The sequence below is a fragment of the Mustela nivalis genome (genome assembly GCF_964662115.1).
Source record: "Mustela nivalis genome assembly, chromosome: 9".
NCBI classification, from domain to species: Eukaryota; Metazoa; Chordata; class Mammalia; order Carnivora; family Mustelidae; genus Mustela; species Mustela nivalis.
Genome location: NC_139028.1, coordinates 116,987,259 through 117,011,705, shown reverse-complemented (window position 1 = coordinate 117,011,705; position 24,447 = coordinate 116,987,259). Strand labels below are relative to the sequence as shown.

Genomic DNA, 24,447 nt, shown 5'->3' with positions numbered 1-24,447 from the left:
TCCCCGGAGTCTCCAGGAGGAACCATCCTGCCGACACCTTGATTTAGGGATTCTGGCTTCCAGACGGATGGAGAATAAACTTTTGGTCCTGACCTGGGCACAGCAGTTCTAGGAAAGTGTCGCAGCTGTGAGAAGCCCCCAGCCCCTCCAGGCTGGCCTGCTGCTTCCGGCCCCTCGTCTCAAGAACCCCTAGCTTTTGTCCTCCGGTGTTTCCAGGACCTGCCCGAGTCCCCAGACAGCGTGACTGTGGGAACAAGGGTGAACGGGCCACCAGGAGAGTCCCCAGCCCCAAGCAGCTCCGGGTGAGAGCCAGGCTGGATAGTGGGACCGGCCTCACCGTGGCCTCCCAACCTACCGGCACCTCTGGCTGCACCCACAGACCCATCCCATGGAAGGCAAAAGATGCCTGGGGGCCCTCGGGCCAGGAACAGCCCAGCTGGGGTCAGAGCGGCCCTCCCCACGCCTCTACGCCTCCTGAGGAAACGGAGCCCGAGGGGGTCCGGCTGGCCGCGGCTGCTGTCAGCCTCAGGCTGGTGGGGTCTGCATTTCCTCTTGCAGACGATCTCCTGCCCAGGGTCTCACCCGAGGTCTAGCTCGTGGGGCGTGGGCTTCTGCAGTGGGAGGGCTCAGGGCCCACGGGGTGACTCATGGTAAAGCCTTCCTGCGCTTAAGGGTGTGCTCCAGGGCGAGGTGGCAGGGACCCCTGATGCTCTGGCCCTCCCTGCTCTGGTTCCCACGGCGCCCTCGTCACTGTGCTGCCAAACCCGCCCCTCCCCCCAGAGCACGCTCGTCCCCTCGCCGGGCAGCTTGCCCTTGATGGACGGTGAGCATCTCCCCGTCCTCTAAGCAGACCACAAATGTGCTTAGAAGGTTATAGTACAGCACCTCATCAGCACTCCCCCAGCCAGTTTTCTAAGATTTGCCAGTTTTCAGATGTGTCTGCAGGACTGTTTTCAGCCACAGAGTATCTCATTTTAGGACCGCAGGGGGCTGGACTCACTAATCCTTTTCATCCGGAGCCCCTGAATAGAGACCCAAACCCCAGCTTTTGTCACTGAAACACAATAATCCTGAGCCTCACAGCCCTGGCTCGTGGCCTGGTAGAAGAAGCCTCCAAAGACGCGGGGCCGAGTGGTCCCAAGTCGGGTCCTGAGCCAGGCGGGCAGCTCCCTCGGAGACCGGAGCCAGGAGGGGACCCAGGCCCCCCGGGGAAACATGTCTGCGCGAGTCACAAGCCACGCTAAGTGGCTCTCGCCGAAGCAGCAGTGACTCCCAGCCTTGCCCTGACAAGCCCACGTGCTCTGCTGTGCTGGCTCCAGAGGACACCTGGGCGGAGGGAGGAGGACCCGGCTCGCCACACAGACGAGGCTATCTGCTCAAGGTGGCCCTCGTCGCGGCTGAGTGTGGTGCGCACAGGGCCCTGACCGCCAGCAGCTCGACCAGGCAGACCATGATGGCGATCCTACATGTCCACTGCCCACCAGGGCTCGGCACCCCTGGCCGAAGGTGGGGGCATAGAGGCTGGATGACCCCAGCTAGAGCTCCAGCCCCCACCACCTGGTCGCTGGCTTTTACCTGCATGACCTTCAGCACCTCAGGTCCGGATTGTTCCAGGTTCTCATTAGGGTTAGAAGTGAGGCATTCAGAATTTCCACCAGGGACGATTCTTAACATGGGCCTGGCCTCACCTTGACGTGCCCAGCATCCAAGACTTATTTTTTAGGGTGACTGCCATGTGCCCGGAAGCTTCACGATCAGTCTGCCACCTGCATATTTGGGGCATGTGAAGATCCCAGGTGGCACCCCAATACCGCACAGGGGACCCGCAGCATGTGGGGGCAAGGGAGTTCAAACCAAAGCAAGAGCTAGAAACAGGAGGCTCACCAAGGTTCTGCCGGTTAGCTCTGCATCCCAGGACAGCGTCCTGCCCCAGGCTCCCTGCTCGATGCGGCCAGACGCACCGCCAGTGCCCCACCTGTGGGGCTGCCCACAGGAGGACTGTGGGGCTCCAGGTTCCAGAGGTCCAAGAGGGAACCTCAGTGAGCTGTGTGGGCTACGGTGACGGCGAGACCCGCAGACGGGCTCGCAGCTCCGAGGACACCCGAATCCCTGCACCTGAACGGAAGCAAACCGACAGCCATCACGAGGGCCGGCTTCCAGGCACAGGCCACGAGGATCAAGGAGGCTAACCAAGCACCACCAGACCACCGACCGTGAGCGGCCCGAGCCGTGGCCAAGGGCGCGCAGCGCGGCTGACAGGCCACAGAAGCGAGTTAGAGCCCAGCCGCAGAAGGAGTCCTGCCCCAGACCAGAGTGCGGACAGCTTCCGGAAGGAAGCAGCTTTCCAAGATTGTGGGGTGTGCACAGCACAGCAGAGGGAGGAGGGCAGGAGAGAAAGGAGAAGGGGCAGCAGCTGTGGGGGGCAGGGGATGAGAGGCATTTCTGTGGCCCTGAGCACTGGTGAGGAGGACAGGACAGCTCCAGGAACCATGAGGAGGAAGGTGGGCTGGGGACAGAATGACCCAGACGTGTGGGTGTCTCTGACCAACTCCCTAAAGGACCAAGGCTTACCAGCGTCCCCAGCACCCACGCAGAGCAGGAAATGCCCTCGGCAGGCCTGCCCAGACCACAGGGCAGGACAGAGGGAAGGAGCGGGTCTTCACACGGGAGACGCAGGCGTGAGTCTGTGTGTGTCGTGGGGGGGCCCTCCCTGAGGCTCCTCTGCCTGAACCCTGGGCTCGTGGCTCAGTGGCAGGTGACCTGGGGCAGGGTCCTGGCCAGGCACAGGCGTCTTCCAGACAGTGAGAGGTTCATGCTTTGCAGGCCCCAGACTCTCTGGCACATTCTCCTGCCCCTCCTTTTCACAGCCTCTTAAACATGTGAACAGCCTGCATGCACCGAGAGCAGTAGGCAGGGTTTGACCCCAAGGCCACAAAGTGCTAACCCAGGACACAGCTCCGGAGTCAGGAGCCTTGTGAGCAGCTACCCGCAGATGTCGGAGTCTCACCCGTGTGTGCTCTGGGTGGCTGGGCTGGCCCTGGTGGCTGCCTGCCAGGCCCCCAGGTACCCCCCCCTACATACCCACTCCCTGGTCTGGGGCTCTGAAAATGTTGGGGTTCTGGGGAAGTTTTCCAGGGGGCTAGCTCCTCTGGGAAGTCCCCATTACGAGTAGCTGTCCCACCCAATGGGAATGACTTGACGCCCAGAGATCCCGTCTGCTCCAACACTCACATGCTGACCTCACAGCTCAAGGCGGGGGCAAGGCCCCAGGGGCCTGGGTCTTTGCGATGGTATGCACTTTGTGGGGCATCACGAGGCCGCCAAAAAGGTTGAGGAGGCTAGGAGGCCTCAGACTGTGGCCTTGCTAGCCTTGGGGGAGCAAGGAGAGTGCTGTGCCTAACCAGGTTCAAAACAGGCTATTCCCACCAGGCGCCCCTCACACTGGCTTCGTGCTAACGTGGCCACAATCTTCCTGGAAGGGTGGCTGGGGTGGGCCCCACTGAAGACACTGCTCTCAGGCAGCCTCCAGATAAAACTGGGTGTCAGGGCAATTCTGGAATGTTTTCAAATCTGAAGCTTACAAGTTTAACCAAAACAGTTAAAAATTTTTTAGTTTATAGTTTTCTTAAGCTTTTAATTTGTAAAAATCACTTATAACTAATGCTTTACTTTCTTTTTCACAAAGAAATGAGCATGTGGTACTCTTGGGAAATCGGGTCTTGCCCAAGCAGCAAGGGCTCGGCCTCCGGAGCCGGCCCCCCAAGCAGCCCCTGAGCCGGCCCCCCGAGCAACCCCTGAGCCGCCCCCAGAGCCAGCCCCCCAAGCCCGCCAGTGTGGCCCGCCTGGCTACGCGGCCTACCTGGCTGCACCCACTGCCTCCAGCCCTGGGCCGTAGGGCTTACACCCCAGCAACTGCATCTTGCTACAGAGCAGCCTTGCCTCCGAGCTCTTAACAAGATTCCTGACACTGGTTTAGTTCACACGGTCAAGAGTAAGTCCCATCGGCACGAATCCAGGCGGCTCCAGTGAAGATGTGACTTTCAGGGAGTGTGGGGCCCCAGGGACTGAGGCTGCGTCCAGTCTGTGTGCGCCTCCCTGGGGTGACGGTGTGCGTGCATGAGGCAGACCGACGCGTGCGTGCCCCACGCCAGGGCGCTGTGCACCTGCTTGCATGGTCAAGGCCGGAGCAGGGAAACGGCTGCGCACGTGTGCAGGGCACCTTGCCAGAGGCAGGCCTGGTTGTTTCAGGGGCTCCCCACTGACTGCTGTTCCCACCACCATTTCCATTGCAGATAAACCCGAGGAGATAGTCCCGGCCTCCAAGCCATCCCGCGCTGCTGATAACGTGGCCATGGAGTCCAGGGTGGCCACCATCAAGCAGCGGCCCACCAGCCGGTGCTTCCCGTCCGTCTCGGACATGAACGTGAGTGGCCATGCCCCGGGGGATGGCGCTCATGCGCTCTGGGCTGTGTGGACAGGGCGCTCCTCAGTGTCTCCCGGACTCGGCCACCTGTACTCGGCCTCCGTGCCTCGTGGCAGGTCCGAGTGTCCCAGTCACAGCCCCTTAGTGCCTTCTCAGAACCCAACTCACAGTGAGTCACTCACTTTCCCCTAGTCTCGTCTTAGACCGTCACCCGCAAACACCACTCACCGGATAGGACAGCCTTGCACGGCGCACACTCAACTGCTAGTGAGGACAGCGGACACGCTCACCCCGGCACCCCCCTCATCTCCAGAACCCCACGGGGGCACTCCCAGGAGTTCCAGGCAACCTCCCCATGCAGGACGAGCCACCCCCCAGGATGTGCCCCATCCTTGCTGCCTACCTTGTTTGCAGCCTCGGATGTGTCTCAAGTGCCACCCCCCTCCCCCGGCCCCAATGCTCTCCAGCCCGGTCTTGGGCTCCAGAAAGCCAGGCAGATGCCCCGGGGGGTGGGGGGGTGGGACGCGGTGGGTAGGAAGACCTTCTGGGGCCCTGAGCACAAGATTTGCAAGAGCCCACAGCCGTTACCCCCAGGCTCAGAGTCGCCCTCCAATGCCGTGGGCTGGAGGCAGCCCTGTACAGACGGGTAAGGGGCAGGTGGGCTGGGAGCTGCTCAGGCACCTGCTCCCAAGTGAAGGAGGTAAGCCCTAGCTGCCTGCTGCGCCGGCCCAGCTGCTGCAGCCTCTGTGCCTGTGCGGCCCGGGAGCGCCGGGGCAGCCCAGCAGCTGGCTCAGTCACACCAGCCCCTGGCCGCCCCTCCCGTGCTGTGGAGAAAGACTGAGCTCCTGCGCTGGCCGCCACTGTGTGCATTCTGCTCTACGCAGCATCGGCCCGGGCCCCTTCTCTCGGGCTGGTTGGCCAGACCACAGCTCCACCGAGCACGCTGGCACTTAGAGAGCAGGAGCCGATGGGCAGTGTTCGGGGAGAGTCTCTCCGGGGTCCCTGAAGCTGGTGCATCCCATCAGCCTCCGCTGGACGCAGCCTGCTGCTGGGAGCGGCACACGAAGCCAGACGACAGCTGCCCACTGCCCGGGGCTGCTATGACACCCTCTGGGCCCGGCTGCCATGGGCGGAGCCGGGAGGGGCCCCCCTCACTCTGGGTTCTCTGGTTTGCAGTCCGTGTACGAACGACAGGGGATTGCTGTAATGACGCCCACGGTTCCCGGGAGCCCGAAAGGCCCGTTTCTGGGCCTCCCCCGAGGTACGATGCGAAGGCAGAAATCAATAGGTAAGAAGCGCAGCCTACACTCACAGAGGTTCCCCTTGGCTCTCAGAGAAGCCCTCGGAGCCCCCAGGGCAGAGCCGACCCCCAGGCCACCCCCAGGGCCACTCACCAGGGCCCTCCGAACGCCCCAGCAGACTGGAACCCTTCTACCTGCTGGAACAAAGTCCAACCTTGCAAATGCACGATCTGTGCTAACACCAGCAGGGTGAAGGGGCCCATGTCAGGAGGGAGGCAGGGGGCAGACTGGGGTGGTCTGGGAAGCCCCCTCCCTCATCCCACCGGGGTCAGCGGGAGGCGGAGGGGCCCTGCTCAGTGCAATCCTCACGTTCCCTGCGTTGTCTGGAACGAAACCGCCACGTTTCTCGGGGCGAGCTCGATGGAACACTTCCGGGGGTGGGGGGGGCCAGGTTCTAGAACTTGGATAAACCAGTGTACCTGTGTCATAGAAAGCCACCTACCTCCTTGTTAATGTCCCAGTGACACCTACTGATGCTTCCAGGCCAGGTGACTGTGACCCTGCCAGGCAGCCCCTTTGTGAGACAGTCCAGCACTGTCTTTACCACGTAAATTCTCAAAGGAGCTGCTACTGCTGGACACCAGTGGACACGGCCATCCCAGGCCAGCCCTTGGGGACGCCATGGGGTGGTTTCTGGGAGTACCCCTGCGCTTTTGTTTGGGGGCCTGGTTCCTTTGTCCCCAGTGTGCGGTGGCTCACAGGCAGTGATCCAGTAGTGACCATGGTGGCATCTGGCTCCTAAAACTCGCCCTCCCAGGTGCACAGGGCCACCGCCGAGTAGCACAGACGCCGTGTTTTGTACCTGGCTCTGTACCTGGTTAATAACAATTGATTTCCTCCTGTCAGACAGCAGAATCTTTCTATCAGGTCAGTGAACCTTACAGTTTGGAATCTGTGATCTGAATGCAACCCCTACACTTACTCTATAAGGCGTATTCTTAAATTATTACTCCTTGGGAACACCACTGTCAGGCAATCCATGTGTAGCAAATGGTCAAGAAGGCCTTTTAGCGATCCGTCTGTCCGATGCCAAAACACCCTCCCACAGGAGTACGTTAAATTGGGAATACCCTTATCGAATGGAAAAGTTCATTGGAATAAGTTATTGTAGTTTGTCCTAGAAGATTTTTTTTTTATTTGAAGTAATTCATTCTGTTACCTCTTTGAGCACCTGCATGCCGCCAGCGTGAGACCCGAGTCCCTCCCATCTGTGTGTGTGTCCCTTCCCGTCTCCGCGAGTGCGTTCTGTTGATGTTTCACTGTCTCAGACCGTGGGAGAGAGTCTGTAAGCCCTGCCCAGTTGACCCGCCCAGAGAAGCCAGACCCAATGAGGCCAGATGCCCGCCGGCACCACACCAGGCTCCCCGGCACACTCGTACCCAACAGGTGCTGCTCCACTACGTCAGGTCCTGGGGGCACCCTGACTTGCTGCCACGTCTGCCGAATGCTGACCCGGGTTAGCGGTGACGATGGAAAGTTCCTGGCCCCTCAGCCCAGCACAGAGGGTCTTAGGATGACCCAGAGGGGCTCCTGGGGCCAGTGGCCCAGGGTTTGCTCCAGAAGCAGCTCCTGGCTGGGGCTGGGGTCTTGAGTTAGAGAGGACTCCGGACCCCCTCCCCTCACAGGTGTGTCAAAGAGCCAGAAAGGACTTCTCTGCCTCACAGCTATCCTCCTAAGGGACCCCCAATGCCCTCAAGGCCCCAGGTGACAAGCGGGCTCCTGTCACTTGGTCAGGGCCAGCTTTTGGGCCCCTCAGCAGCAGCACCATCCACGTCACACGGGCCTGGCTAAGCCCAATGGGACAGATGCTTCCCGCCCCAGCCCAGCCCCCGCGTGTTCACGTGCACCCACGTGCTGGCACGTGGCTTGTGGCCCTGGGTACCTGCCCCGCCGTGCGCATCCCTCCCCGCGGCTGCTCTGGGCACCGCACACAGAACACCTCAACAGCACGCACTCAACGCCTCCCAGCACCTTTCTCTTGTTTTCTTTTCTTTCCCGGTTTCCTGTCTTTTCCTTGGGGGGCTCGGCTGGGCCACGTAAGCTCTTGACGTGTGGCTTGTGCTGTGCTCCGTGAACACGTGTGCACCGTGGTTCGTTGTGGTGTGCAGACGTATGCGTAGCACAAACCTAGGAGCTTGGTGGGGAGCCCGGCCATGGCTGCAAACTGAGCCTGCCTTCTCCCTGCAGGAATAACGGAGGAAGAGCGGCAGTTTCTGGCCCCTCCGATGCTGAAGTTCACCAGAAGCCTGTCCATGCCAGACACCTCCGAGGACATCCCGCCCCCACCGCAGTCTGTGCCCCCATCCCCCCCACCCCCATCCCCCACCACCTACAACTGCCCCAAGTCCCCAACCCCAAGAGTCTACGGGACCATCAAGCCAGCGTTCAATCAGAACCCCGCTGCCAAGGTGTCCCCCGCGGCTCGCTCGGACACAGTGGCCACGGTGATGAGGGACAAGGGGCTGTACTACCGGCGGGAGCTGGACCGCTACTCCTTGGACTCCGACGACCTCTACAGCCGCAGCGCCGCCGCCCAGGCCAACTTCCGCGCCAAGAGAGGCCAGATGCCAGAAAACCCGTACTCGGAGGTGGGAAGGATCGCGAGCAAAGCCGTGTACGTCCCCGCCAAGCCCGCTCGGCGGAAGGGCATGCTGGTGAAGCAGTCCAATGTGGAGGACAGCCCCGAGAAGACGTGCTCCATCCCCATCCCGACCATCATCGTGAAGGAGCCGTCCACCAGCAGCAGCGGGAAGAGCAGCCAGGGCAGCAGCACGGAGATCGACCCACAGGCGCCCGAGCCGCCGGGCCAGCTGCGGCCTGACGACAGCCTGACCGTCAGCAGCCCCTTCGCTGCCGCCATCGCTGGGGCCGTCCGCGACCGGGAGAAGCGGCTGGAAGCCAGGAGGAACTCCCCGGCCTTCCTCTCCACAGACCTGGGGGACGAGGACGTTGGGCTGGGGCCACCCGCTGCCCGGGCACACCCCTCCAACTTCCCCGAAGAGGTCGGCTTCAGCGAGGAGGATGGCGCCGAGCCGCTGTCATTGCCCACGCCGGTGGCACCGCCCAGGGAGCCCGAGAACCACTTTGTGGGTGGTGGTGAGGCTGCAGCTCAGGGGGAGGCCGGCAGGCCGCTGAATTCCACATCCAAAGCCAAGGGTCCCGAGGGCAGCCCCGCAGTGCCCCCCAAGAGCAGCAGCGCAGCCAGCCCCGAGAATTACGTCCACCCGCTCACGGGCCGGCTGCTGGACCCCAGCTCCCCGCTGGCCCTGGCGCTGTCTGCAAGGGACCGAGCCATGAAGGAGTCTCAACAGGGTCCCAAGGGGGAGGCCCCCAAGGCCGACCTCCACAAACCTCTCTACATCGATACCAAAATGCGGCCCAGCGTGGAAGCAGGCTTCCCTCCGGTCACCAGGCAGAACACACGGGGACCTCTGAGGCGGCAGGAGACCGAGAACAAGTTCGAGGCGGAGCTGGGCAAGGACCGCAAGGGCGAGGACAAGAAGCACGCGCTCATCAACATCGTGGACACGTCCCAGCAGAGGTCGGCCGGCCTGCTGATGGTCCACACTGTGGACGCGGCCACCACCGACCACCTGCTGCGGGAAGAGGACGAGAAAGCCGACGTGGAGGCCACGCCAGACCACTCGCTGCCCGAGGGGCCAGAAGGCGCTCCCGAAACCGAAGGTGCTTTACAGATCTCCGCCAGCCCCGAGCCCGCCGCCGCCGTGCCTGGCAGGACCATTGTGGCAGCGGGCTCTGTGGAAGAGGCGGTGATTTTGCCATTCCGCATCCCTCCTCCCCCTCTGGCATCCGTGGATCTGGACGAGGATTTCATTTTTACAGAGCCATTGCCTCCCCCCCTGGAATTCGCAAATAGTTTTGATATCCCCGATGACCGCATCGCTTCTGTCCCTGCTCTCACGGACCTGGTCAAGCAGAAGAAACAGGACGCCTCCCCGTCCCCTTCGTTGCACCCCGGCCAACCAGCCAACTGTGCGGACAGTAAGAAGCCGGCTGGCCTTTCCAACTGCCTGCCCGCCTCCTTCCTGCCGCCCCCCGAGAACTTTGACGTGGTCACGGACTCTGGGATTGAGGAGGTGGACAGCCGGAGCAGCAGCGACCACCATCTCGAGACAACCAGCACCATCTCCACGGTGTCCAGCATGTCCACCCTGTCCTCCGAAGGCGGGGAGAACGTGGACACCTGCACAGTCTATGCAGACGGGCAAGCATTTACGGTGGACAAGCCTCCAGTACCTCCGAAGCCAAAAGTGAAGCCCATAATTCCCAAAAGCAATGCACTTTATCAGGACGCGCTAGTGGAGGAGGACGTGGATAGCTTCGCCATCCCTCCCCCGGCACCCCCGCCGCCGCCGGGCAGCGCCCAGCCTGGGGCCACAAAGGTCACGCCACCAAGGACCTCCAAGTTGTGGGGGGACGTGTCCGAGGTCAGAAGCCCGATTCGCTCAGGCCCAAAGGCAAACGTGATCAGTGAACTGAACTCAATCCTGCAGCAAATGAACCGAGAGAAATCGGCAAAGCCGGGGGAAGGACTGGATTCGCCCACAGGAACCAAGCCTGCCAGCCTTGCTCCAAGGTAAGTCCCACAACTGGCTTAGGCGCAGACTGCCCCGTGCCGGCTTTCCTGTCTCGTCCAGTCAGGGCCGACCAGGAAAGGCCCTCGGGGAGCAGCCAGAGTGGACATGAAGCAGGGAATCCATCAGGCCTTGTGCTGGCCGCACCTGTTACGCACCGTCCACCCCACCCGCCCGGAGTCCAGCACGGCAGAGCACACACCTCGGCCATCCCGGGAGGACGCGGCACTCCCCGAGTCAAGACCTGTATTAAAATGCAGCCACACAGGGCCAGTCCCACCACGGCTCCCCAAGAGGAGCTCTGGTCCCTGTGGTTCCACGTCCTCCAGAGCCTTGCCAGGACCCCCTGCGAGGTCATTCTGGAGCCTCGCAGACGCTCAAACCGAGCTCCGCCAGCTGGCGGCAGGGAACAGCCTTGCCAAAGGAGAGCGCGTGGGGCGGCGGCCTGCGCGTGTGGTTAAGTGTGCGTGGATCCTTCTCGCTTCCTCCCATCAGACGGGTTGGAGAGCTGGGGAAGGTGCCAGGTGGTGGCTTCACAAGTGGGCTCAGAGGAGAATGCCTCCCCATCCCCACCAGCCCTGCCCTCAAGCAGGCATCACGGAAGAGGGCGTCCCCGTCTCCCCAGGGCGACCATTCATGGTTCACGCAGCGTTCAAGGTGCTGCTACCACAGGTGGGGGTTGGGGGGTGAGGGGTCACGTCTAAACGGAGCCAGAAGGCTCTGAGGAGGCAGGCCGTGCCCTACGGCAGGCCCCTCGCGCTCTGCCTAGAGCTCGGGGGTGATTCTCACCAGAGCCGTTCGCTCACCCAGAGCCTCCCCGTGCTGGGCGTTCCTCCCGGGACGCGCTCCGTGCCCTGCCCCGCGCCTCCCTGCCCCGCGCCTCTGTCCGCTCCAGGTCTCGTTGCTGTGACCACCGAGTCTCTCTTCATGCTCCCGCCGGACAGGCGTTTGCCTCAAATGTCTCACCCCATTGACCAGCGGCACCCCCTGCAGTTGGGCCGAGAGCCATAGTTCTCCTTCAGCGTGGGTGTAAATAAATGACTCAAATGGCTCACGTTACGCTCGGAGAAATACCGATGGGCCAGCCTTGGTAGAGAGAAGCAGGGCAACACTCCGTCTTTTAATGGACACTCTACCACGAACTGTGACGCCGAGTAACCCCGCCGGCGGAAGAGGCAGTCCGCAGAAAGTCCCTGTTTCTGGCAGACATCTGCACACACGTACCTACAAATACCACATGCTTGGAAGTTTGAAAGGAAAGTCTTAGAACTGGCCAGTGTTGCCCTTTCCCTGTGCGTGAGAATACAGTGCTTTGCTGCTACATCACGGGAGGCATAAGAATGAGCTCTCTTTAGTGCTTCCCATTCTTCCAGAACGCTGGCCCGCGAGTGCAGGGGACCGGGTACTGACTGTACCCATTCTCCAGAAGTGGGAAGTGGGAAGTGGGGCGCAGGGCAGCCGGGCCCCACGCACGGTGGGAGACCGAGCCAGGACTCAGGCTGAGGGCTTGGCCTGGCGCTTCCCCTCGTGGCCAGTGTCTGAGCTCGGAAGAGTCTGAGGGGGTGACCCAAGGGCTGCTCAGGGCCTAAGCCCCCCTGCCCCGAGCTCTCCCACCCCGATCCAGGGGCTTCGGGATTTCTCGCCACCTCCACTCCCTTCCCAACCGTGTGAGCCCCCAGGGGCAGGAGACAGAGCCCGTGTCAAGCCGCACGTGTCCCGAGGGCTTCCCCACCTGCATTTCCCTCAGCGGGAGGGGCCTCAGAGCACCCGTCACCTGGCAGAATCCTGTTGGATTTCTTGAGAACAGCTGCAGGACCACCTCCAAGCGATGCCAAGCACAGCTACCTCCGGTCTGCTCTGTTATTTATAACCCAGTTCCCTTACGACGAGAACATCAGCCGACATCTATCCAAGCCTCCCCAAACGCTGGGCGTCGCACAGCACGGGCACTGCTGACGCAGGGCCTGCCGTGATCTCCCAGGCACACAAGCAGACTGCAGGTCAGAGAAGCAGAGCGCGTGGCCGGGGCCACCCACCTGAAGGCAGAGACCCAACCTCCACCCAGGGAGCATCTCAGGGTTCCACTCGTGAGCTGTTGTGGGAGCCAGGGATCAGCCTGGAAGGAAGGGGTGGCTGCCCGAGCTGTCTGCAGGGCTGAGATCCACAAGCGCAGGCCATCACCTGAGCCCACCTGCTTGCCAGAGCCCTTCTCTTTGGTGACCCGGTGGCTGACGGCAGGCCAGGCAGTCGCGAGGCAGCCCCTGGCATTGCTGAGCACCAGGGCCGGCATCTTATTCTCGGCTCTCAGCCAAGGGTGGCACTGAGCTGGCCTGGGCATCTGATGGCCTTGAACCCCAAGGACAAAGAGGAAGGTCATCGCCTTCAAGGCACTACACGGGGCCTTCCACCAGCTATTTGTGGCTTAACTATTGCACAGCCTCACTGGGCAAAAGCCCTAAGCAGCCGTGAGGTGTGGTGGCTGTGAAGCTGCTGACAAGAGTGAGGTGGGTGACAACTGCTGGGCCGGGGGCAAGCCTTGGTTGACAGACCTGGATGTTTGCCTATTTGGAAGCCACCTGCCAAGGTGGCTCACCGCTACTTGTGGTCACATCTAGGACCTCAGGCTGGGAGTAGCCCCGGCGGCCAGGGCACGGACCAACACACGGGGCGGCCTCCTGAGAAGCAGGTTCTCCAGGGAGAGTGAGAAGCGAGCACGCGCACAAACCTTCTCCCCACAGGAACTGTTCTGCTCGCCCGAGAGCTCGAGTTTTGGGGCTCACCGCTTCGGGGTTACCAGCCCCCTTGGCTGCCTCTAGCTACTGAGGCAAGACGCTTCACTTCTCGGTAGAACCCAGGGTGGGACAGGACCCTTGCCCACCTGAGGGAGTGAGGCTCGACCTGAGCCACACAGCTCCTCCCCAGGACCAGAGAGGACACGGGATCTGGAGACGCCCTGCCTACGGCTGGGCTGGCGAGAGCGTGATCGAGAAGTCTTCTGAGCACCAAGGCTGGAGACCCCTCCTCGGCCCCTTGGAGATGCCCCACTGAGCGGGGAGCGCCCTGGCAGCTCTGGGGAAAGCAGTCCTTCCGCTGCCCAGCCCAATCTTTCCAGGAAGTGACCTCGTCTTGGAAGAGAAGCAAAGACAGCAGTGGTTTGAGGGCGTCTGCGAGCCCCAGCCCTTCCCAGGAAGCTCTGAGTCAGGAGGGTGGCCAGCCGCGCTCCCCGTAGAACAGGCGCCGGCGAACGTGCTACCCACGGCCGCGAGGATGTCCTTCCCGCGCGCGCTTTCTCCTCTTCAAAGCCCTTTGGCGATCTGCGTCCCCCGAGGATTTCATGGTGATGGTGGAGGCCTCTGCATCAGCGGCTTCCTTCCCCCTTCTGGAGCACTTGGTGTTATGCCTGAAGTCATGGGGCCCAGTGCAGCCCCGCCCACGGCCGGGGGAGCTGGGGGGCGGGGGTCAGAGCTGGGAAGCCGTTCCTGACACTCCGTTCCTGAGCCTGGAAGCCTGGCCCAGCCCAGGGCCTCCTGAATCCCCGGCCAGGAGTCCCCAAGTGCTGTTTTGTAGGGACCCAGGGCCAGCCCTGAGGGTGGAGAGTAGCGGGAGGGACACACTCCCACAGAGGCCTGGGCCCTCAGAAGCTGGGCAGCGGACACGAAGTTGGCAGTGCCTCTCCCACGCCAGGGGCCACGCTGAGCCTCGGGGCTCGTCCCTGCTCCGGAAGACATTCTAGGCCTCTCCTCCATGGGCAGCTGCACTCTCAAGGGGGAAGACGGACAGGAAGTAAGAAACAGGAGAAATCCAAGCACACCAGTGCGACGAAGGAACGGGGCTGATTCCCAAGTCCAAGTGAACATGGGCAGGAAGAAGGTGACAGTCTGTCCTTAAGAAAGTGACCTTGATCAAGTAAATAAATAAAATCTTTAAAAAAAAAAAAGAAAAGAAAAAAAAAGAAAGTGACCTTGGAATGACTGGAAATACAGAAAGGAGCCAGGTGTGTGGACAGCCAGGAGTGGGGCATCCCAGGCACAGGGACAGAGGCACAAAGCCTGGAGGCCAGAAGGTGCTTGCCCTGCCAAGGGAGGCCTGGCAGGTCTCGGAGGCAGGAGAGCAGGATTGTGTGCATCCTGCGAGAAGGTGGCCGCCCCAGGCTTATGTGACCTGACCGTGTCACAGTTACCGGCAGCCACCCAGCACAGCAGCTCTCAGGGTGGCACAGGGGCCCTTCGCCGGCTGGGCGGGGTCCGTGGGCAAGGCTGGGCGGCCTGCGCTCCGTAGACCAAGGGGCAGATTCAAAGGCCACGGGCCTCGGGAACCCGAACGGCAACTCCCTCTGCCCGACGCCCGCATCGTGACTGGCAGCCCAGACAACCCAGACGTCGTTTCCAGAGCAAGACAGATGCGCTGCTCTGCGTCCAGCGCTTCCGTGGCCACACAGAGTCAGCCTTGTTTTCATCCTGTGTGTGCGGGGGGAGAGAGCAGTGGACGTAAGCTAGTGGGGCCCCCCCTTCAGCTTCTCTCCAGAGGGTACAGGATCTGCCAGATCCCAAGGCCCCTCCGGCTCTTCCCGGCCTGGCCTCCACCTCCTGGGGGCCCAGATGGGCTCGGGGGAGGAAAGCCATCCTCCTCGGCCTCACAGAGCCAGACCCTGCATCCGCCCTCGCCTGGCTGGTGCCTCCAGCGCCTCCCCAGCTCTGCAGAATTATCATGAGAGCCTCTTGGCTTTAAAATCAATCAATTTGGGTTGTTAAAAAATTATCTCCGCCCAGCTGGTCCCAAAGCATGGACTTCAAAGCTAACTCAGTAATAGAAGCTGCGGAAGCACATTCCGTTAACCTCAACACCGTCACGGGGTTTTTACCATTTCACGGCCCCCAACCGATACGGGAACGTCTGTGAACGGAAGTGTAGATAATTGGGCGAGTGCTATGCACAGGACATCGTGAAATGGGCTCTCGGTGTGTTGCCTTGTAGACAGTGCTGGAGGAGGGTCATTCCAGTCCAGCCACAGCCTTTCCCAGTGCTCGCCCCATGGCCAATCGCAAGTGTGGCTCTTAGGTTCTCACTTCCCTGTCTGGATTTTAAGATTGGTCAGCGGGAGCATGTCAGGGTGCAGCTCCCTGAAAACAGGGTGCCTTCCTGACCGGCTTGGATGTGGACGTTCTGACAGGAGGACCCGGGCTCCTGATGGACCCAAGACACCCACCACACTCCCAGTCCCTTAAGGTGCCAATTGGGCCACAAGCTAAACAGTCCCCACCCCCCACTAAGGCAACACTGACGCCGCACACATCTGTGGGCCGAGGCCCCCGGCGGTGCTCAGGGCCCGTGGCAGCCGTGAGGACTGGGCAGCAGACACCAACACCACCCAGGCGAGGAGCCAGGGAGACACACTGGTGGCAGTGCTCAGGCCTCAGGCCGGCGTGGGAATGGCTCGGTTGCCCTCCGACCTCCCCTGTCCAGGGCCACTTCATAAGAGCACTTGAGCAGTAAGGACCATGTCCACACAAGAAACCCCTGGTAACTAAACCACAGTCTCGTGCCAGACGTGTTCAGAGCTGCTGCCCAGCGCGGGAGCAGAACAACAGACACATCCGGCCGGCGTCACCCAGCAGCCGCTGGCCCGCATTCAGGGGCCGTCCGAGAGCCAGAGGGGATCTGTAAACACTGAAAAAGCCACTGGAATCTGCCTGCCCCCACCGCAGTTAACTGCTTCTGGCTAATGAAATAACGAGCGTCTCTGAGAGTCAGTCAGCTCAATTCTTGCTTGAATTCTGTTTCCATATGGATTAGACTGAAAAGGCAGCACAGCGAGTGCTGATCCAAGACCGCGTGTGTGCGCGTGCGTGTGTCTGTGTCTAAATCAGGGCGACAGATTCCTGCACGTTCCACCCGGGGACCCAGTGGCTGCTTAGCAACGTCCCAATCTCTGGAGCCAGGAGGACCCGGTGAATAATGCCAGTGTGAGGAACCCAGGAAAGCGAGCTGCCGAGAAGGAGGGCAGCCCATGAGGGCCTTTGCTCTGCTTCTTAGGCTCTCTGGTGGTCCTTTTCCGTGGCGACTTCCCACCAGCCCCAAGGGCGTGGCCAGATCCGGGGTGTCCCCTCCCCACCCTGCCCCATGATTAGCTGCCAGGCGTTCAGGTATAGACCTGAAGCAGAGCACAGGGACCTGCGGGGCCCCTTCCCCCACCAGGAACGCTGACTTAGACTTGCCAGGCTGCAGAAGACAAAGGACGACTCGGGAGCCCTCAGCAAGGTCTCAGCGACGAGCTTGTCCTCTGAGGACTGGGGTCCTCACGCTCGCGCCAGGCTCTCCCTGGGTAATTTTCTTCTTTACGCTCACATTATCCCAAGCCAGGGAAGGCGGGGTCGGGAATTTCCCATTCTAAACCTGAGCGGGACGCCCGTATTCATCTCCCGGTCTGGCCAGCGAGGCGGACTGCCCTGTGCCTGCGTCCTCGGCCACAAAGGGACCAGCCTCGTAGGTTCTCAGCTGATGTCTGTAGCCCCGCTTTCATTTCATCCATCGAAAAAATCTTCTTTTTAAATTTTAATTAATTTTGCAGTGTTGTCTCAAGCCATTCCATTCTGTTATTTTCATGTGCTCTCGTGATGGGCGTTCACAGAAGAGGGTCATGCTGAACAGAAGTAAGTGCCACTCGCAAAAACGCCTTGATCTCTGGTGTGTGCTGCTGTCCCCCTCTGCTGCCCACCAGTGTGTTTGGAGAGCCTTCTCTTTTTTCCAACAACAAACACAGCTACCTGCAAGACTTTCCTTTCTAAATAAATAAACAAACAAACCATCCCAGCTACCTGGGGATGGTTGGGGTGTTTCCAGAGGGAGGACGGTGCTGACAGCCGTGCTCTGACTCAAAGATGCCCACTGTTCAGTATGGCCCGGGCTTGGGGGGCCGCTCCCCAACTGTGCTGCCCCGGGGGTCCACCCAGAGTCAAGGGCATGGGCACTGGCCCCATGCAGTATCACCTCCGGAAAAAGCACACCCGGACTCTGACAATAAAGCAAGACCTGAGCAAAGGTGCTCTTGTAATTTACGCGCTTTACAAAACACTCGTCTCTTCCCCAGAGCTTCTAGGCCCTAATTAACAGCTCAGATGCCTCCAGATGGAGTGGCTTTGTGCCTACTCATGGTTTCATTTCAGCCATCTTAACTTAATTGTTCTATCAAAGCAGAACCAATCAGTCTTCCCGAAACAGAGGTGCCCGAGTGCTGTGGAGTGGACAGAGAGGGCGCAGGCCACCACGCTGGGCGTCCCACAGCACTCCCTGCCAGCCTGCGCCTCGGCCCAAGCTGGAAGTGGATGGGGCTTCCCACCCAGCTTGAGCAGCAAAACACGCAGGTTTCTCCTTAAACCTTTGCTGCGCCCACCCCTCTCTCTCAAGAACCTGACTGAGATCCCAGAGGTGCTGGCTCCCCGCCCCTGCAGCTGGCACCACCGGGGCTCCTACTTCTAGATTCCGAGTAACCGACCCTGGCAGTGGTCGAGGGGCTGCCTTTAGCGGCCAGCATCAGCCGTCCACCAGAAACCAGCACCCACAGCCCGGAGGTTCCTGACGGAAGTCTCCTGCTCGTACCGGATCCCACAAGAGGCATGCGGCCCTCCGGGAAGCTGCATGAGGACACTCGGGGGGTGGCTGTCCCTGGCCCAGTCACATCCACCTGCCCCTGGAAGTGCCTGTGTCAGGACCGAAGCGCAAGTCCGCCCAAGTCCCTCCATCCACACTCACGTATCCCATCCTTGAAGCGGCCAGGCCTGCCATCGGGTGCAGAAGTGTCACAAGCTTGGGGACAGCCAGGTAGCCGGCTGGGGCTTGTACCCACTTGCCTGTCAGTGGCAGAGGAAACAAAGAGTGCCAAAGAAAAGCTAGGGCAGAGGAAGGGCCAACCGGGCCTGGTGCCCAGCTCGGCCCTCCATGTACAGAGACACCCCCCCACCACAGCCCCTGTCGCGCCCACCACGGCAGCACCCGTGTGGCTCTTCGCGTGCTCCCGAGCACAGCCTGCCCCCACCCTCCTCCCCTGGGAGGGAGAGGAGCCGTACCACGTGTGAAGACCAGGAGACCCACAGGCTAGAACGTGCCTTCGCTGGTACTGCCCAGAGCCAGGCCTGACGCTCCTCAAGTCCAGGTATCAGGGAGGAAGCACGGCAGGAGGGATCCTTCTGGAAGCGGGTAGGTGGTCTGTCCACATTCACATGAATGAGCCCACAAAGAAAACACAACGCCGACTCCTGCCACCCTCCCTCCCCGACTGGCTGGGGCTGCTTGGGCTGTGGTGCGGACGTGCTTTCAGTGCGCAGACAGCAGAGAAGAGCGCAAACCAGAACCCAGAGGTGTGGCTATTCCGTTTCGGTTGGAAAGCCTGCCGTGGGCCTTGGCCAGAACTAGGGAGGGAGCAGAGACCAGAGACGTCCCTGGCACCAAGACTCCGTCTCCTCCCTTCAGCCTTCTCCTGGGGGCCCGTCAAGGCCAAACCTCAGAGGCACAAGTGTACCCCCACTCTGACCGCTGGGGCTTCACCTGCCCTGCCGGAGCAGGAAGGACACGGGGGGCTCCAAGATCTCCCCTGGCCGCTTGGGAGAACGGCGGTCCTTTCAGATTCCTGCCTTCCGGTGAGGATCGTACACACTCACAGCTCCCACACCGCCTTCGTGCGGGGAGAGGAAGCGCGTTAGCGCGCCCGCTCCATTCCGCGACCCACGGCCCCGCCGACACCGGACAAATTCGCCGCAGGGCCGCGTTAGCCCTTTGGGTCAGTAGAGACTGCGCTCTGGCCAATTACTGCTCGTTCGCAGGGTCCGTGGATGGAAAGCTTCATCAAACCCCGAGTGCCCCCAAGTGGGTGTGGGCCTCCCCACTCACGGCAACTGGGCCGGCTGCAAGGGGCCCTTCCCTGCACTTGGCCTTTCAAGCCGAAAAGCCCAAGGCCTGACAGGCGGTTAAGAGGGAGGGTCTCTCTCCAAGGCTGCTCTGCCTTCTCCACCCCGAAATGGAGACAAAAGTAGTCCTTTCCTCTTACGGGTGATGTACTGGTGACGTCACCAGCCACAGCTCACCCCGGGAACAGAACCTCATGCAGGCCCCGTCCTCATGTCTTCGAGTGAGCCCTCAGCAGTGCCTCCCCGGCCGTGCCGGTCTGGCGCACCCTGCTCGCACGGCGCAGGCCCAGGCGCAGGCCCCCCCAACCCCGCCACCAACCCGGCCAGGTGGCGGCCCTTGCGTGGGGCCAGGTGAGTAGGTGGCCTTGGTGTGCTGTGGTGTCTTCTCCGAACTCTGGCTCCTGCTCCCCTCCTCACTGCCCTGGTCCTGGCATGGCAAGTCATCTGCTCACTGCCAGCGCAGCCGCCTTTAGAGTGTCCCCCTGCCCCCGCCCGCCCCCGCGCCCTTGGCGGTTGGCATCCCGCTGACCCGGACCGTGACCCGGCTTGTGACTGTTGTCTCTGTTGTTGCTGTTTCAGAAGTCCAGAGGTCATGAGCACCGTCTCAGGGACGCGGAGCACGACGGTGACCTTCACGGTTCGCCCGGGGACCTCGCAGCCCATCACTCTGCAGAGCCGGCCTACGGACTTTGAGAGCAGGACCTCAGGAACAAGACGTGCCCCAAGCCCTGTGGTGTCGCCAACAGAGCTGAGCAAAGAGATCCTGCCCGCCCCCCTCTCTGCTGCTGCTGCCACTCCTTCTCCCACTCTCTCAGAGGTCTTCAGCCTTCCAAGCCAGCCCCCATCTGGGGACCTGTTTGGCTTGAACCCGGCGGGCCGCAGCAGGTCGCCATCCCCCTCAATACTGCAACAGCCAATCTCAAATAAGCCTTTTACGACTAAGCCTGTGCACCTGTGGACTAAACCAGACGTGGCGGATTGGCTGGAAAGTCTAAACTTGGGTGAGCATAAAGAGACCTTCATGGACAATGAGATTGATGGCAGTCACCTACCAAACCTTCAGAAGGAAGACCTAATAGATCTCGGGGTGACTCGGGTCGGGCACAGGATGAACATAGAAAGGGCTTTGAAACAGCTGCTGGACAGATAAGGGTGGCTGCTCTGTACCTTCACAGACTCCTTGTTATAAGTAGAGATGGGCTTCTACTGAAATATTTGGGCAGCCAAGCATGGTCTGCGAGCACCAACCCCACTCCACGGGTGTGTCTCCTGGTACCCAAAGAAATGCCGAGTGTGTCCAGGTGTGGCTGAGCGAAGGCCTTGAAACGCCCCCAATCTCCATGTGGGCTTCCCGGGCTGTTTCTGTGCAGCAGGGGACACGGGGAGGGAGTTCTGCACCACAAGGGAGAGGCCCGGCTTGCCTCCCAGCATGCAGGTGACCTCACGATGCCACGCCCCGGGGACGCCCCCGTCGACTTAGCACGGGACCCTCGCTCTTGCAGACACCAGTGTCCTCTAGATGCCTCCTGAGACCTCCCTCTGCTTTCCGGGCAGCTGTCACCACCCCAGGCCCGCCGCAGTCTGTGGCCTCCGGGAGGGTTCTCAATGCTCACTTGCTCCTTTCTTTCCTCTACTTCGCTTGCGGTAAAACACCCCAGAGTAATCTGTCCGGTGCCCCTTCTTGGGCCCGAAAGGTAGAGAATCTTTTTTTCCTCTGGATTCATTACCCCATCTCCTCCTGCGAGGTGCGTCCGTGGTTCTTCGGCCATGAAGCTCTTGGCAGTGGTGGGGAGTCTAAATGGGATCGTGCCCAGCTTTGCATAGCTTGCTTGCTTTCTTTCTGCAAATCTATTAGCATAATTCCAAAGTGGCCAAACAGATGTCACATGGAGTTAGTCAAAGCACAAAGTCACGATTCCAAGGAGGAGGGGAGACCTGGCCACGGGAAGCAGCCAGTGTGCAGCGGCCTGGGTCCCAAGTCTCCTCGAGGGGAAGAGCAGTGAGTCATCTGCCAAGAGTGTCTCCAGGACGGTGAGAAAGGGATTCTCTGCCTTTCACGACATTTTTTTTTAACTGCAAGTGTGCTGCATTCTGCAAAGATCAGAGCAGGTGAGCGTCCACTTTTCACACGAGGGCGGGACACGAGGTGAACGGGGGGCTCGTGCCGCGGCAAAGGAGACCGCATCTTCCCCGGGAGCTGGTGAGGCGCCATGATGTCAGTTCCCAGCCCGGCCCGGGTGAGCATCTCTGCCGAGACAGCCCCTCTGCTCTCTGAGGCCAGGGAAGATGGTACTTGGGGGCCCTCCCCCTTTGTCTCCAACTGTCCGCACAGCCCACCAGTTTGTCCTACAACAGGCTTCTTGAGCACACGGAGGGTATGGCGTCTAGACCGGACTCAGGGTTTAGAACACACGGGGGGCTGCAGGGCGAGGGGGCAGGCAGACAAATGAACAAAGACCAGCCAGGGAGGCTTCCCCGGGCTGCACCAGGCCCCTCCCATGAGGCTTTTCTGGGCTGTGCCTGTTCTCCTCCCTGGAGTCCCCTCACCAGTAACATTACCTCCAGCTTCCAAGGGAGGTTGCCGCCTGCCCAGGGGCCACCAGACATCCAGCCAGGCTTCTAGCACATTCTCCCACACTTGGAAGGAACTCGAACCGCAGGTTTTGGCTTTTATTATGATTTCAGAACTAGTCTAGCCCATCTCTAATTATAAAAACATGATTTTTTTTTCCTTTCTTTTCTTTATGCTCACAATCAAGTGTCTGATTAGGTCTGGAACAGCTCTAGAATGAACACATAAAATTTAGCAATTTAAAATCTCTTTCTTTACTGCAAGTTTAAATAGTTGTACAGATAGTTTATAAGCACAATATTTTAAGAAAAAAAAAAGTGGCTGGTCTACTCGGCAGCCTTTGTGCCACTTCAGTGCTAGAAAGTTAAAGAAAAAAAAAACTTTTGTGATTTAATAATACTATTTCTGTGGGATTATAAAAGTATGACCTTTTTAAATCAACCTTATTTGGATGCATCTGAACCAGCAGAGCTGTGTTATATTTTCTATCTTTGCTAGAACTTCGTCATCGAAGGACAGTTACTTCTTCAAAAGTGGTTACGATTCACAACGCAGCAGTTTCTCCAAAAACAAACATGCATCACCCACACACACAACACACACACGCGCGCAAACTTTTTCCAGCCACATGCCCCTGAATTGGAAACTGAGTTTTGGACCTTCCTCTGTTCCACACCCTTCTGCAGGGCAATCTGTATCTGAGAATGCCCCGATCCAACGTGAAATCAATTGAATACGAAGACGATTCTGTCCCACACACCTGCGATCCCACGGTCGTGGGGTGCACCAGGGACGAACAGGTGGCCTGCTGAGGCCACCTGCGAGTGTTCAGAAAACGAAAAGGTGGTGGCTGGGCCATTATTTGTCTTCCATTTGGTGATAGAGCAAAATCCAGTCAGTGCACCGCTCACCCTGGCTTTTCCCTCCTCTGTCTACTGCTCGGCATTACCTCCACGCTCCGTGCCGGGCGACACCCAGCATGAGAGCAAGCGCAGGAAGGGAAGGCGCTGCTAGGATGCCACCTGGTGGCTTCAGGTTCACTGGACTCTGGCTGCCACGCCCTTTCTTAGAGAGCTGTCCAGCCACGGGCAACTTATCTGAAGCAAGCAGACTGCACGACAAAAAAAAAAAAAAAAAGCCAGGCAGTCACTTATTTTTGCCTTGTCTTATTCTAGAAAAGTCACAGGACCCCGCAGAACCTGCACTGACCAACAGAGTAACACATGTTGCCAAGATGAACCCATCTCTAGCCCTATTCGATGGTGTTGCTACAGAAAGCAATAGTTCCTCCCGAGACCGCCACCCGCTGCTCTCCCCCGCCCCCCCAGACAGGTTAGGACCAGGCCCTATCCCATGACCCCCTCAATGGTGGGAGGTGGGACACGAGTCAAACTGCTCATATAAAGATCATGTTAATACTATTCTGGGTTTTAAGATCAACTTTTGTTATCTACTGTAATTTAAATAAATTGCATTTCCATGCCTATTGTCTGTAACATTGTGTATGCGAAACCAAACTCTCCAACTGTAAGCCCTGTACCCCCCGCGGAGACGCCCGCTCCAGGGGCTCCGCCACATTCTAGGTCAGCTCATGTACTACAGACTGACGCAGTGTGACTGTTGACCTGCTGAACTCTACATATCACAAAGTGGGTTATTTGTGGTACTTCAGTTAGTAAAATGGGGATTTTTTTTTTTTTCTGAGTTAACTGAACAAGCAAGCATTACCAGGTGATCCGGCAATGACTTTGTGTGTGTGGGCCACAAATACGGATTTTTTTTTTCCCATTAACAAATTTTTTTTTTGTTTTTTTGGAAACTAATATGTTTCACACTATGGTTTGTGTAACTTGTGTTCGCATTATCTGTGTTGCTGTTACTTTTGTGCTTTTATTCCTTTTAAACTTTATTTTAAAAAACAAAACAAAACAAAACAAAAACCAAGCTCCTGTAACGTGCACTTCCTCCTGATCCTTCAATCTCTTGTACGGCAACCAAAATTACTGTAAGAAAAATAAACATGCGATTGCACTAAGGGTGTGGCTCTGATTGCACACAGTGAAAGCCGTCTGCGTGAGCCCGGAGTTGCCGACTTGCAATCTGACGCAGGCTCTTTGAACGTCATCACCTCTGTACCTCCGTGAGGCTGACCAGGTACCTCCCTTCTTCAAAGAGTAAGAGCCCTCCCTTCGTGGAGCCCGTCCGCCTGGGCTCCCTCCCCTCACGGCACGGACGGAAGCACGCACAATTTCAGAGCCGCGTCCGTGTCAGTGCGCACGTCTGCGCGCTCCTGGAAGAGCCCAGCTGAGGCCTGGCCTTCCTTTGGTTTGGGATGGAAGTGGGGGTGGCGCCGAGGGGGTCCCCTGCGCCCCCACCTGCTTGTCATCTTCCCGCCAGGCTGTGGGGTTGCAGAGCCGGGCGGCCTCTCTGGTTAACATGCAGCCAGCCACATTTTGGTCAGCAAGTAGGCACTGAGGCTTGGGGCAAGAGAATTTGCGTCTTTTGGCTGAGAACTGAGCCAGAAAGACATGGGCTATCCCTTTGTCTGTAGAGAAGTATGTTTTAAACACTGAACCTCATCTCTGGTCTCATCGATGAATACCTGATGTCCTTAGTTCCCGGCCAGTGGCCTCTATGTTGGCACACGCTCCACTCA

General features: G+C 59.6%; 1 protein-coding gene across 13 annotated transcripts in view; it reads left to right on the top strand.

Annotated features, from left to right (window-relative positions):
* SHANK2 (SH3 and multiple ankyrin repeat domains 2) overlaps positions 1 to 23,826 on the top strand; it is a 453,415-nt gene extending 429,589 nt beyond the window's left edge. For 10 of the 13 annotated variants that reach the window (XM_082749132.1, XM_082749139.1, XM_082749141.1 and 7 more), the window contains 5 exons: positions 4,293 to 4,423; positions 5,600 to 5,711; positions 6,571 to 6,591; positions 7,912 to 10,321; positions 19,799 to 23,826. In XM_082749132.1, the coding sequence (XP_082605258.1) occupies positions 4,293 to 4,423; positions 5,600 to 5,711; positions 6,571 to 6,591; positions 7,912 to 10,321; positions 19,799 to 20,369 (3,245 nt within the window). In that variant the 3' untranslated portion in view covers positions 20,370 to 23,826. The remainder of the gene's footprint in view (positions 1 to 4,292; positions 4,424 to 5,599; positions 5,712 to 6,570; positions 6,592 to 7,911; positions 10,322 to 19,798) is intronic. The other 3 variants (XM_082749138.1, XM_082749143.1, XM_082749136.1) reach the window with 3 other exon arrangements.
* Positions 23,827 to 24,447: the final 621 nt, after the last annotated feature.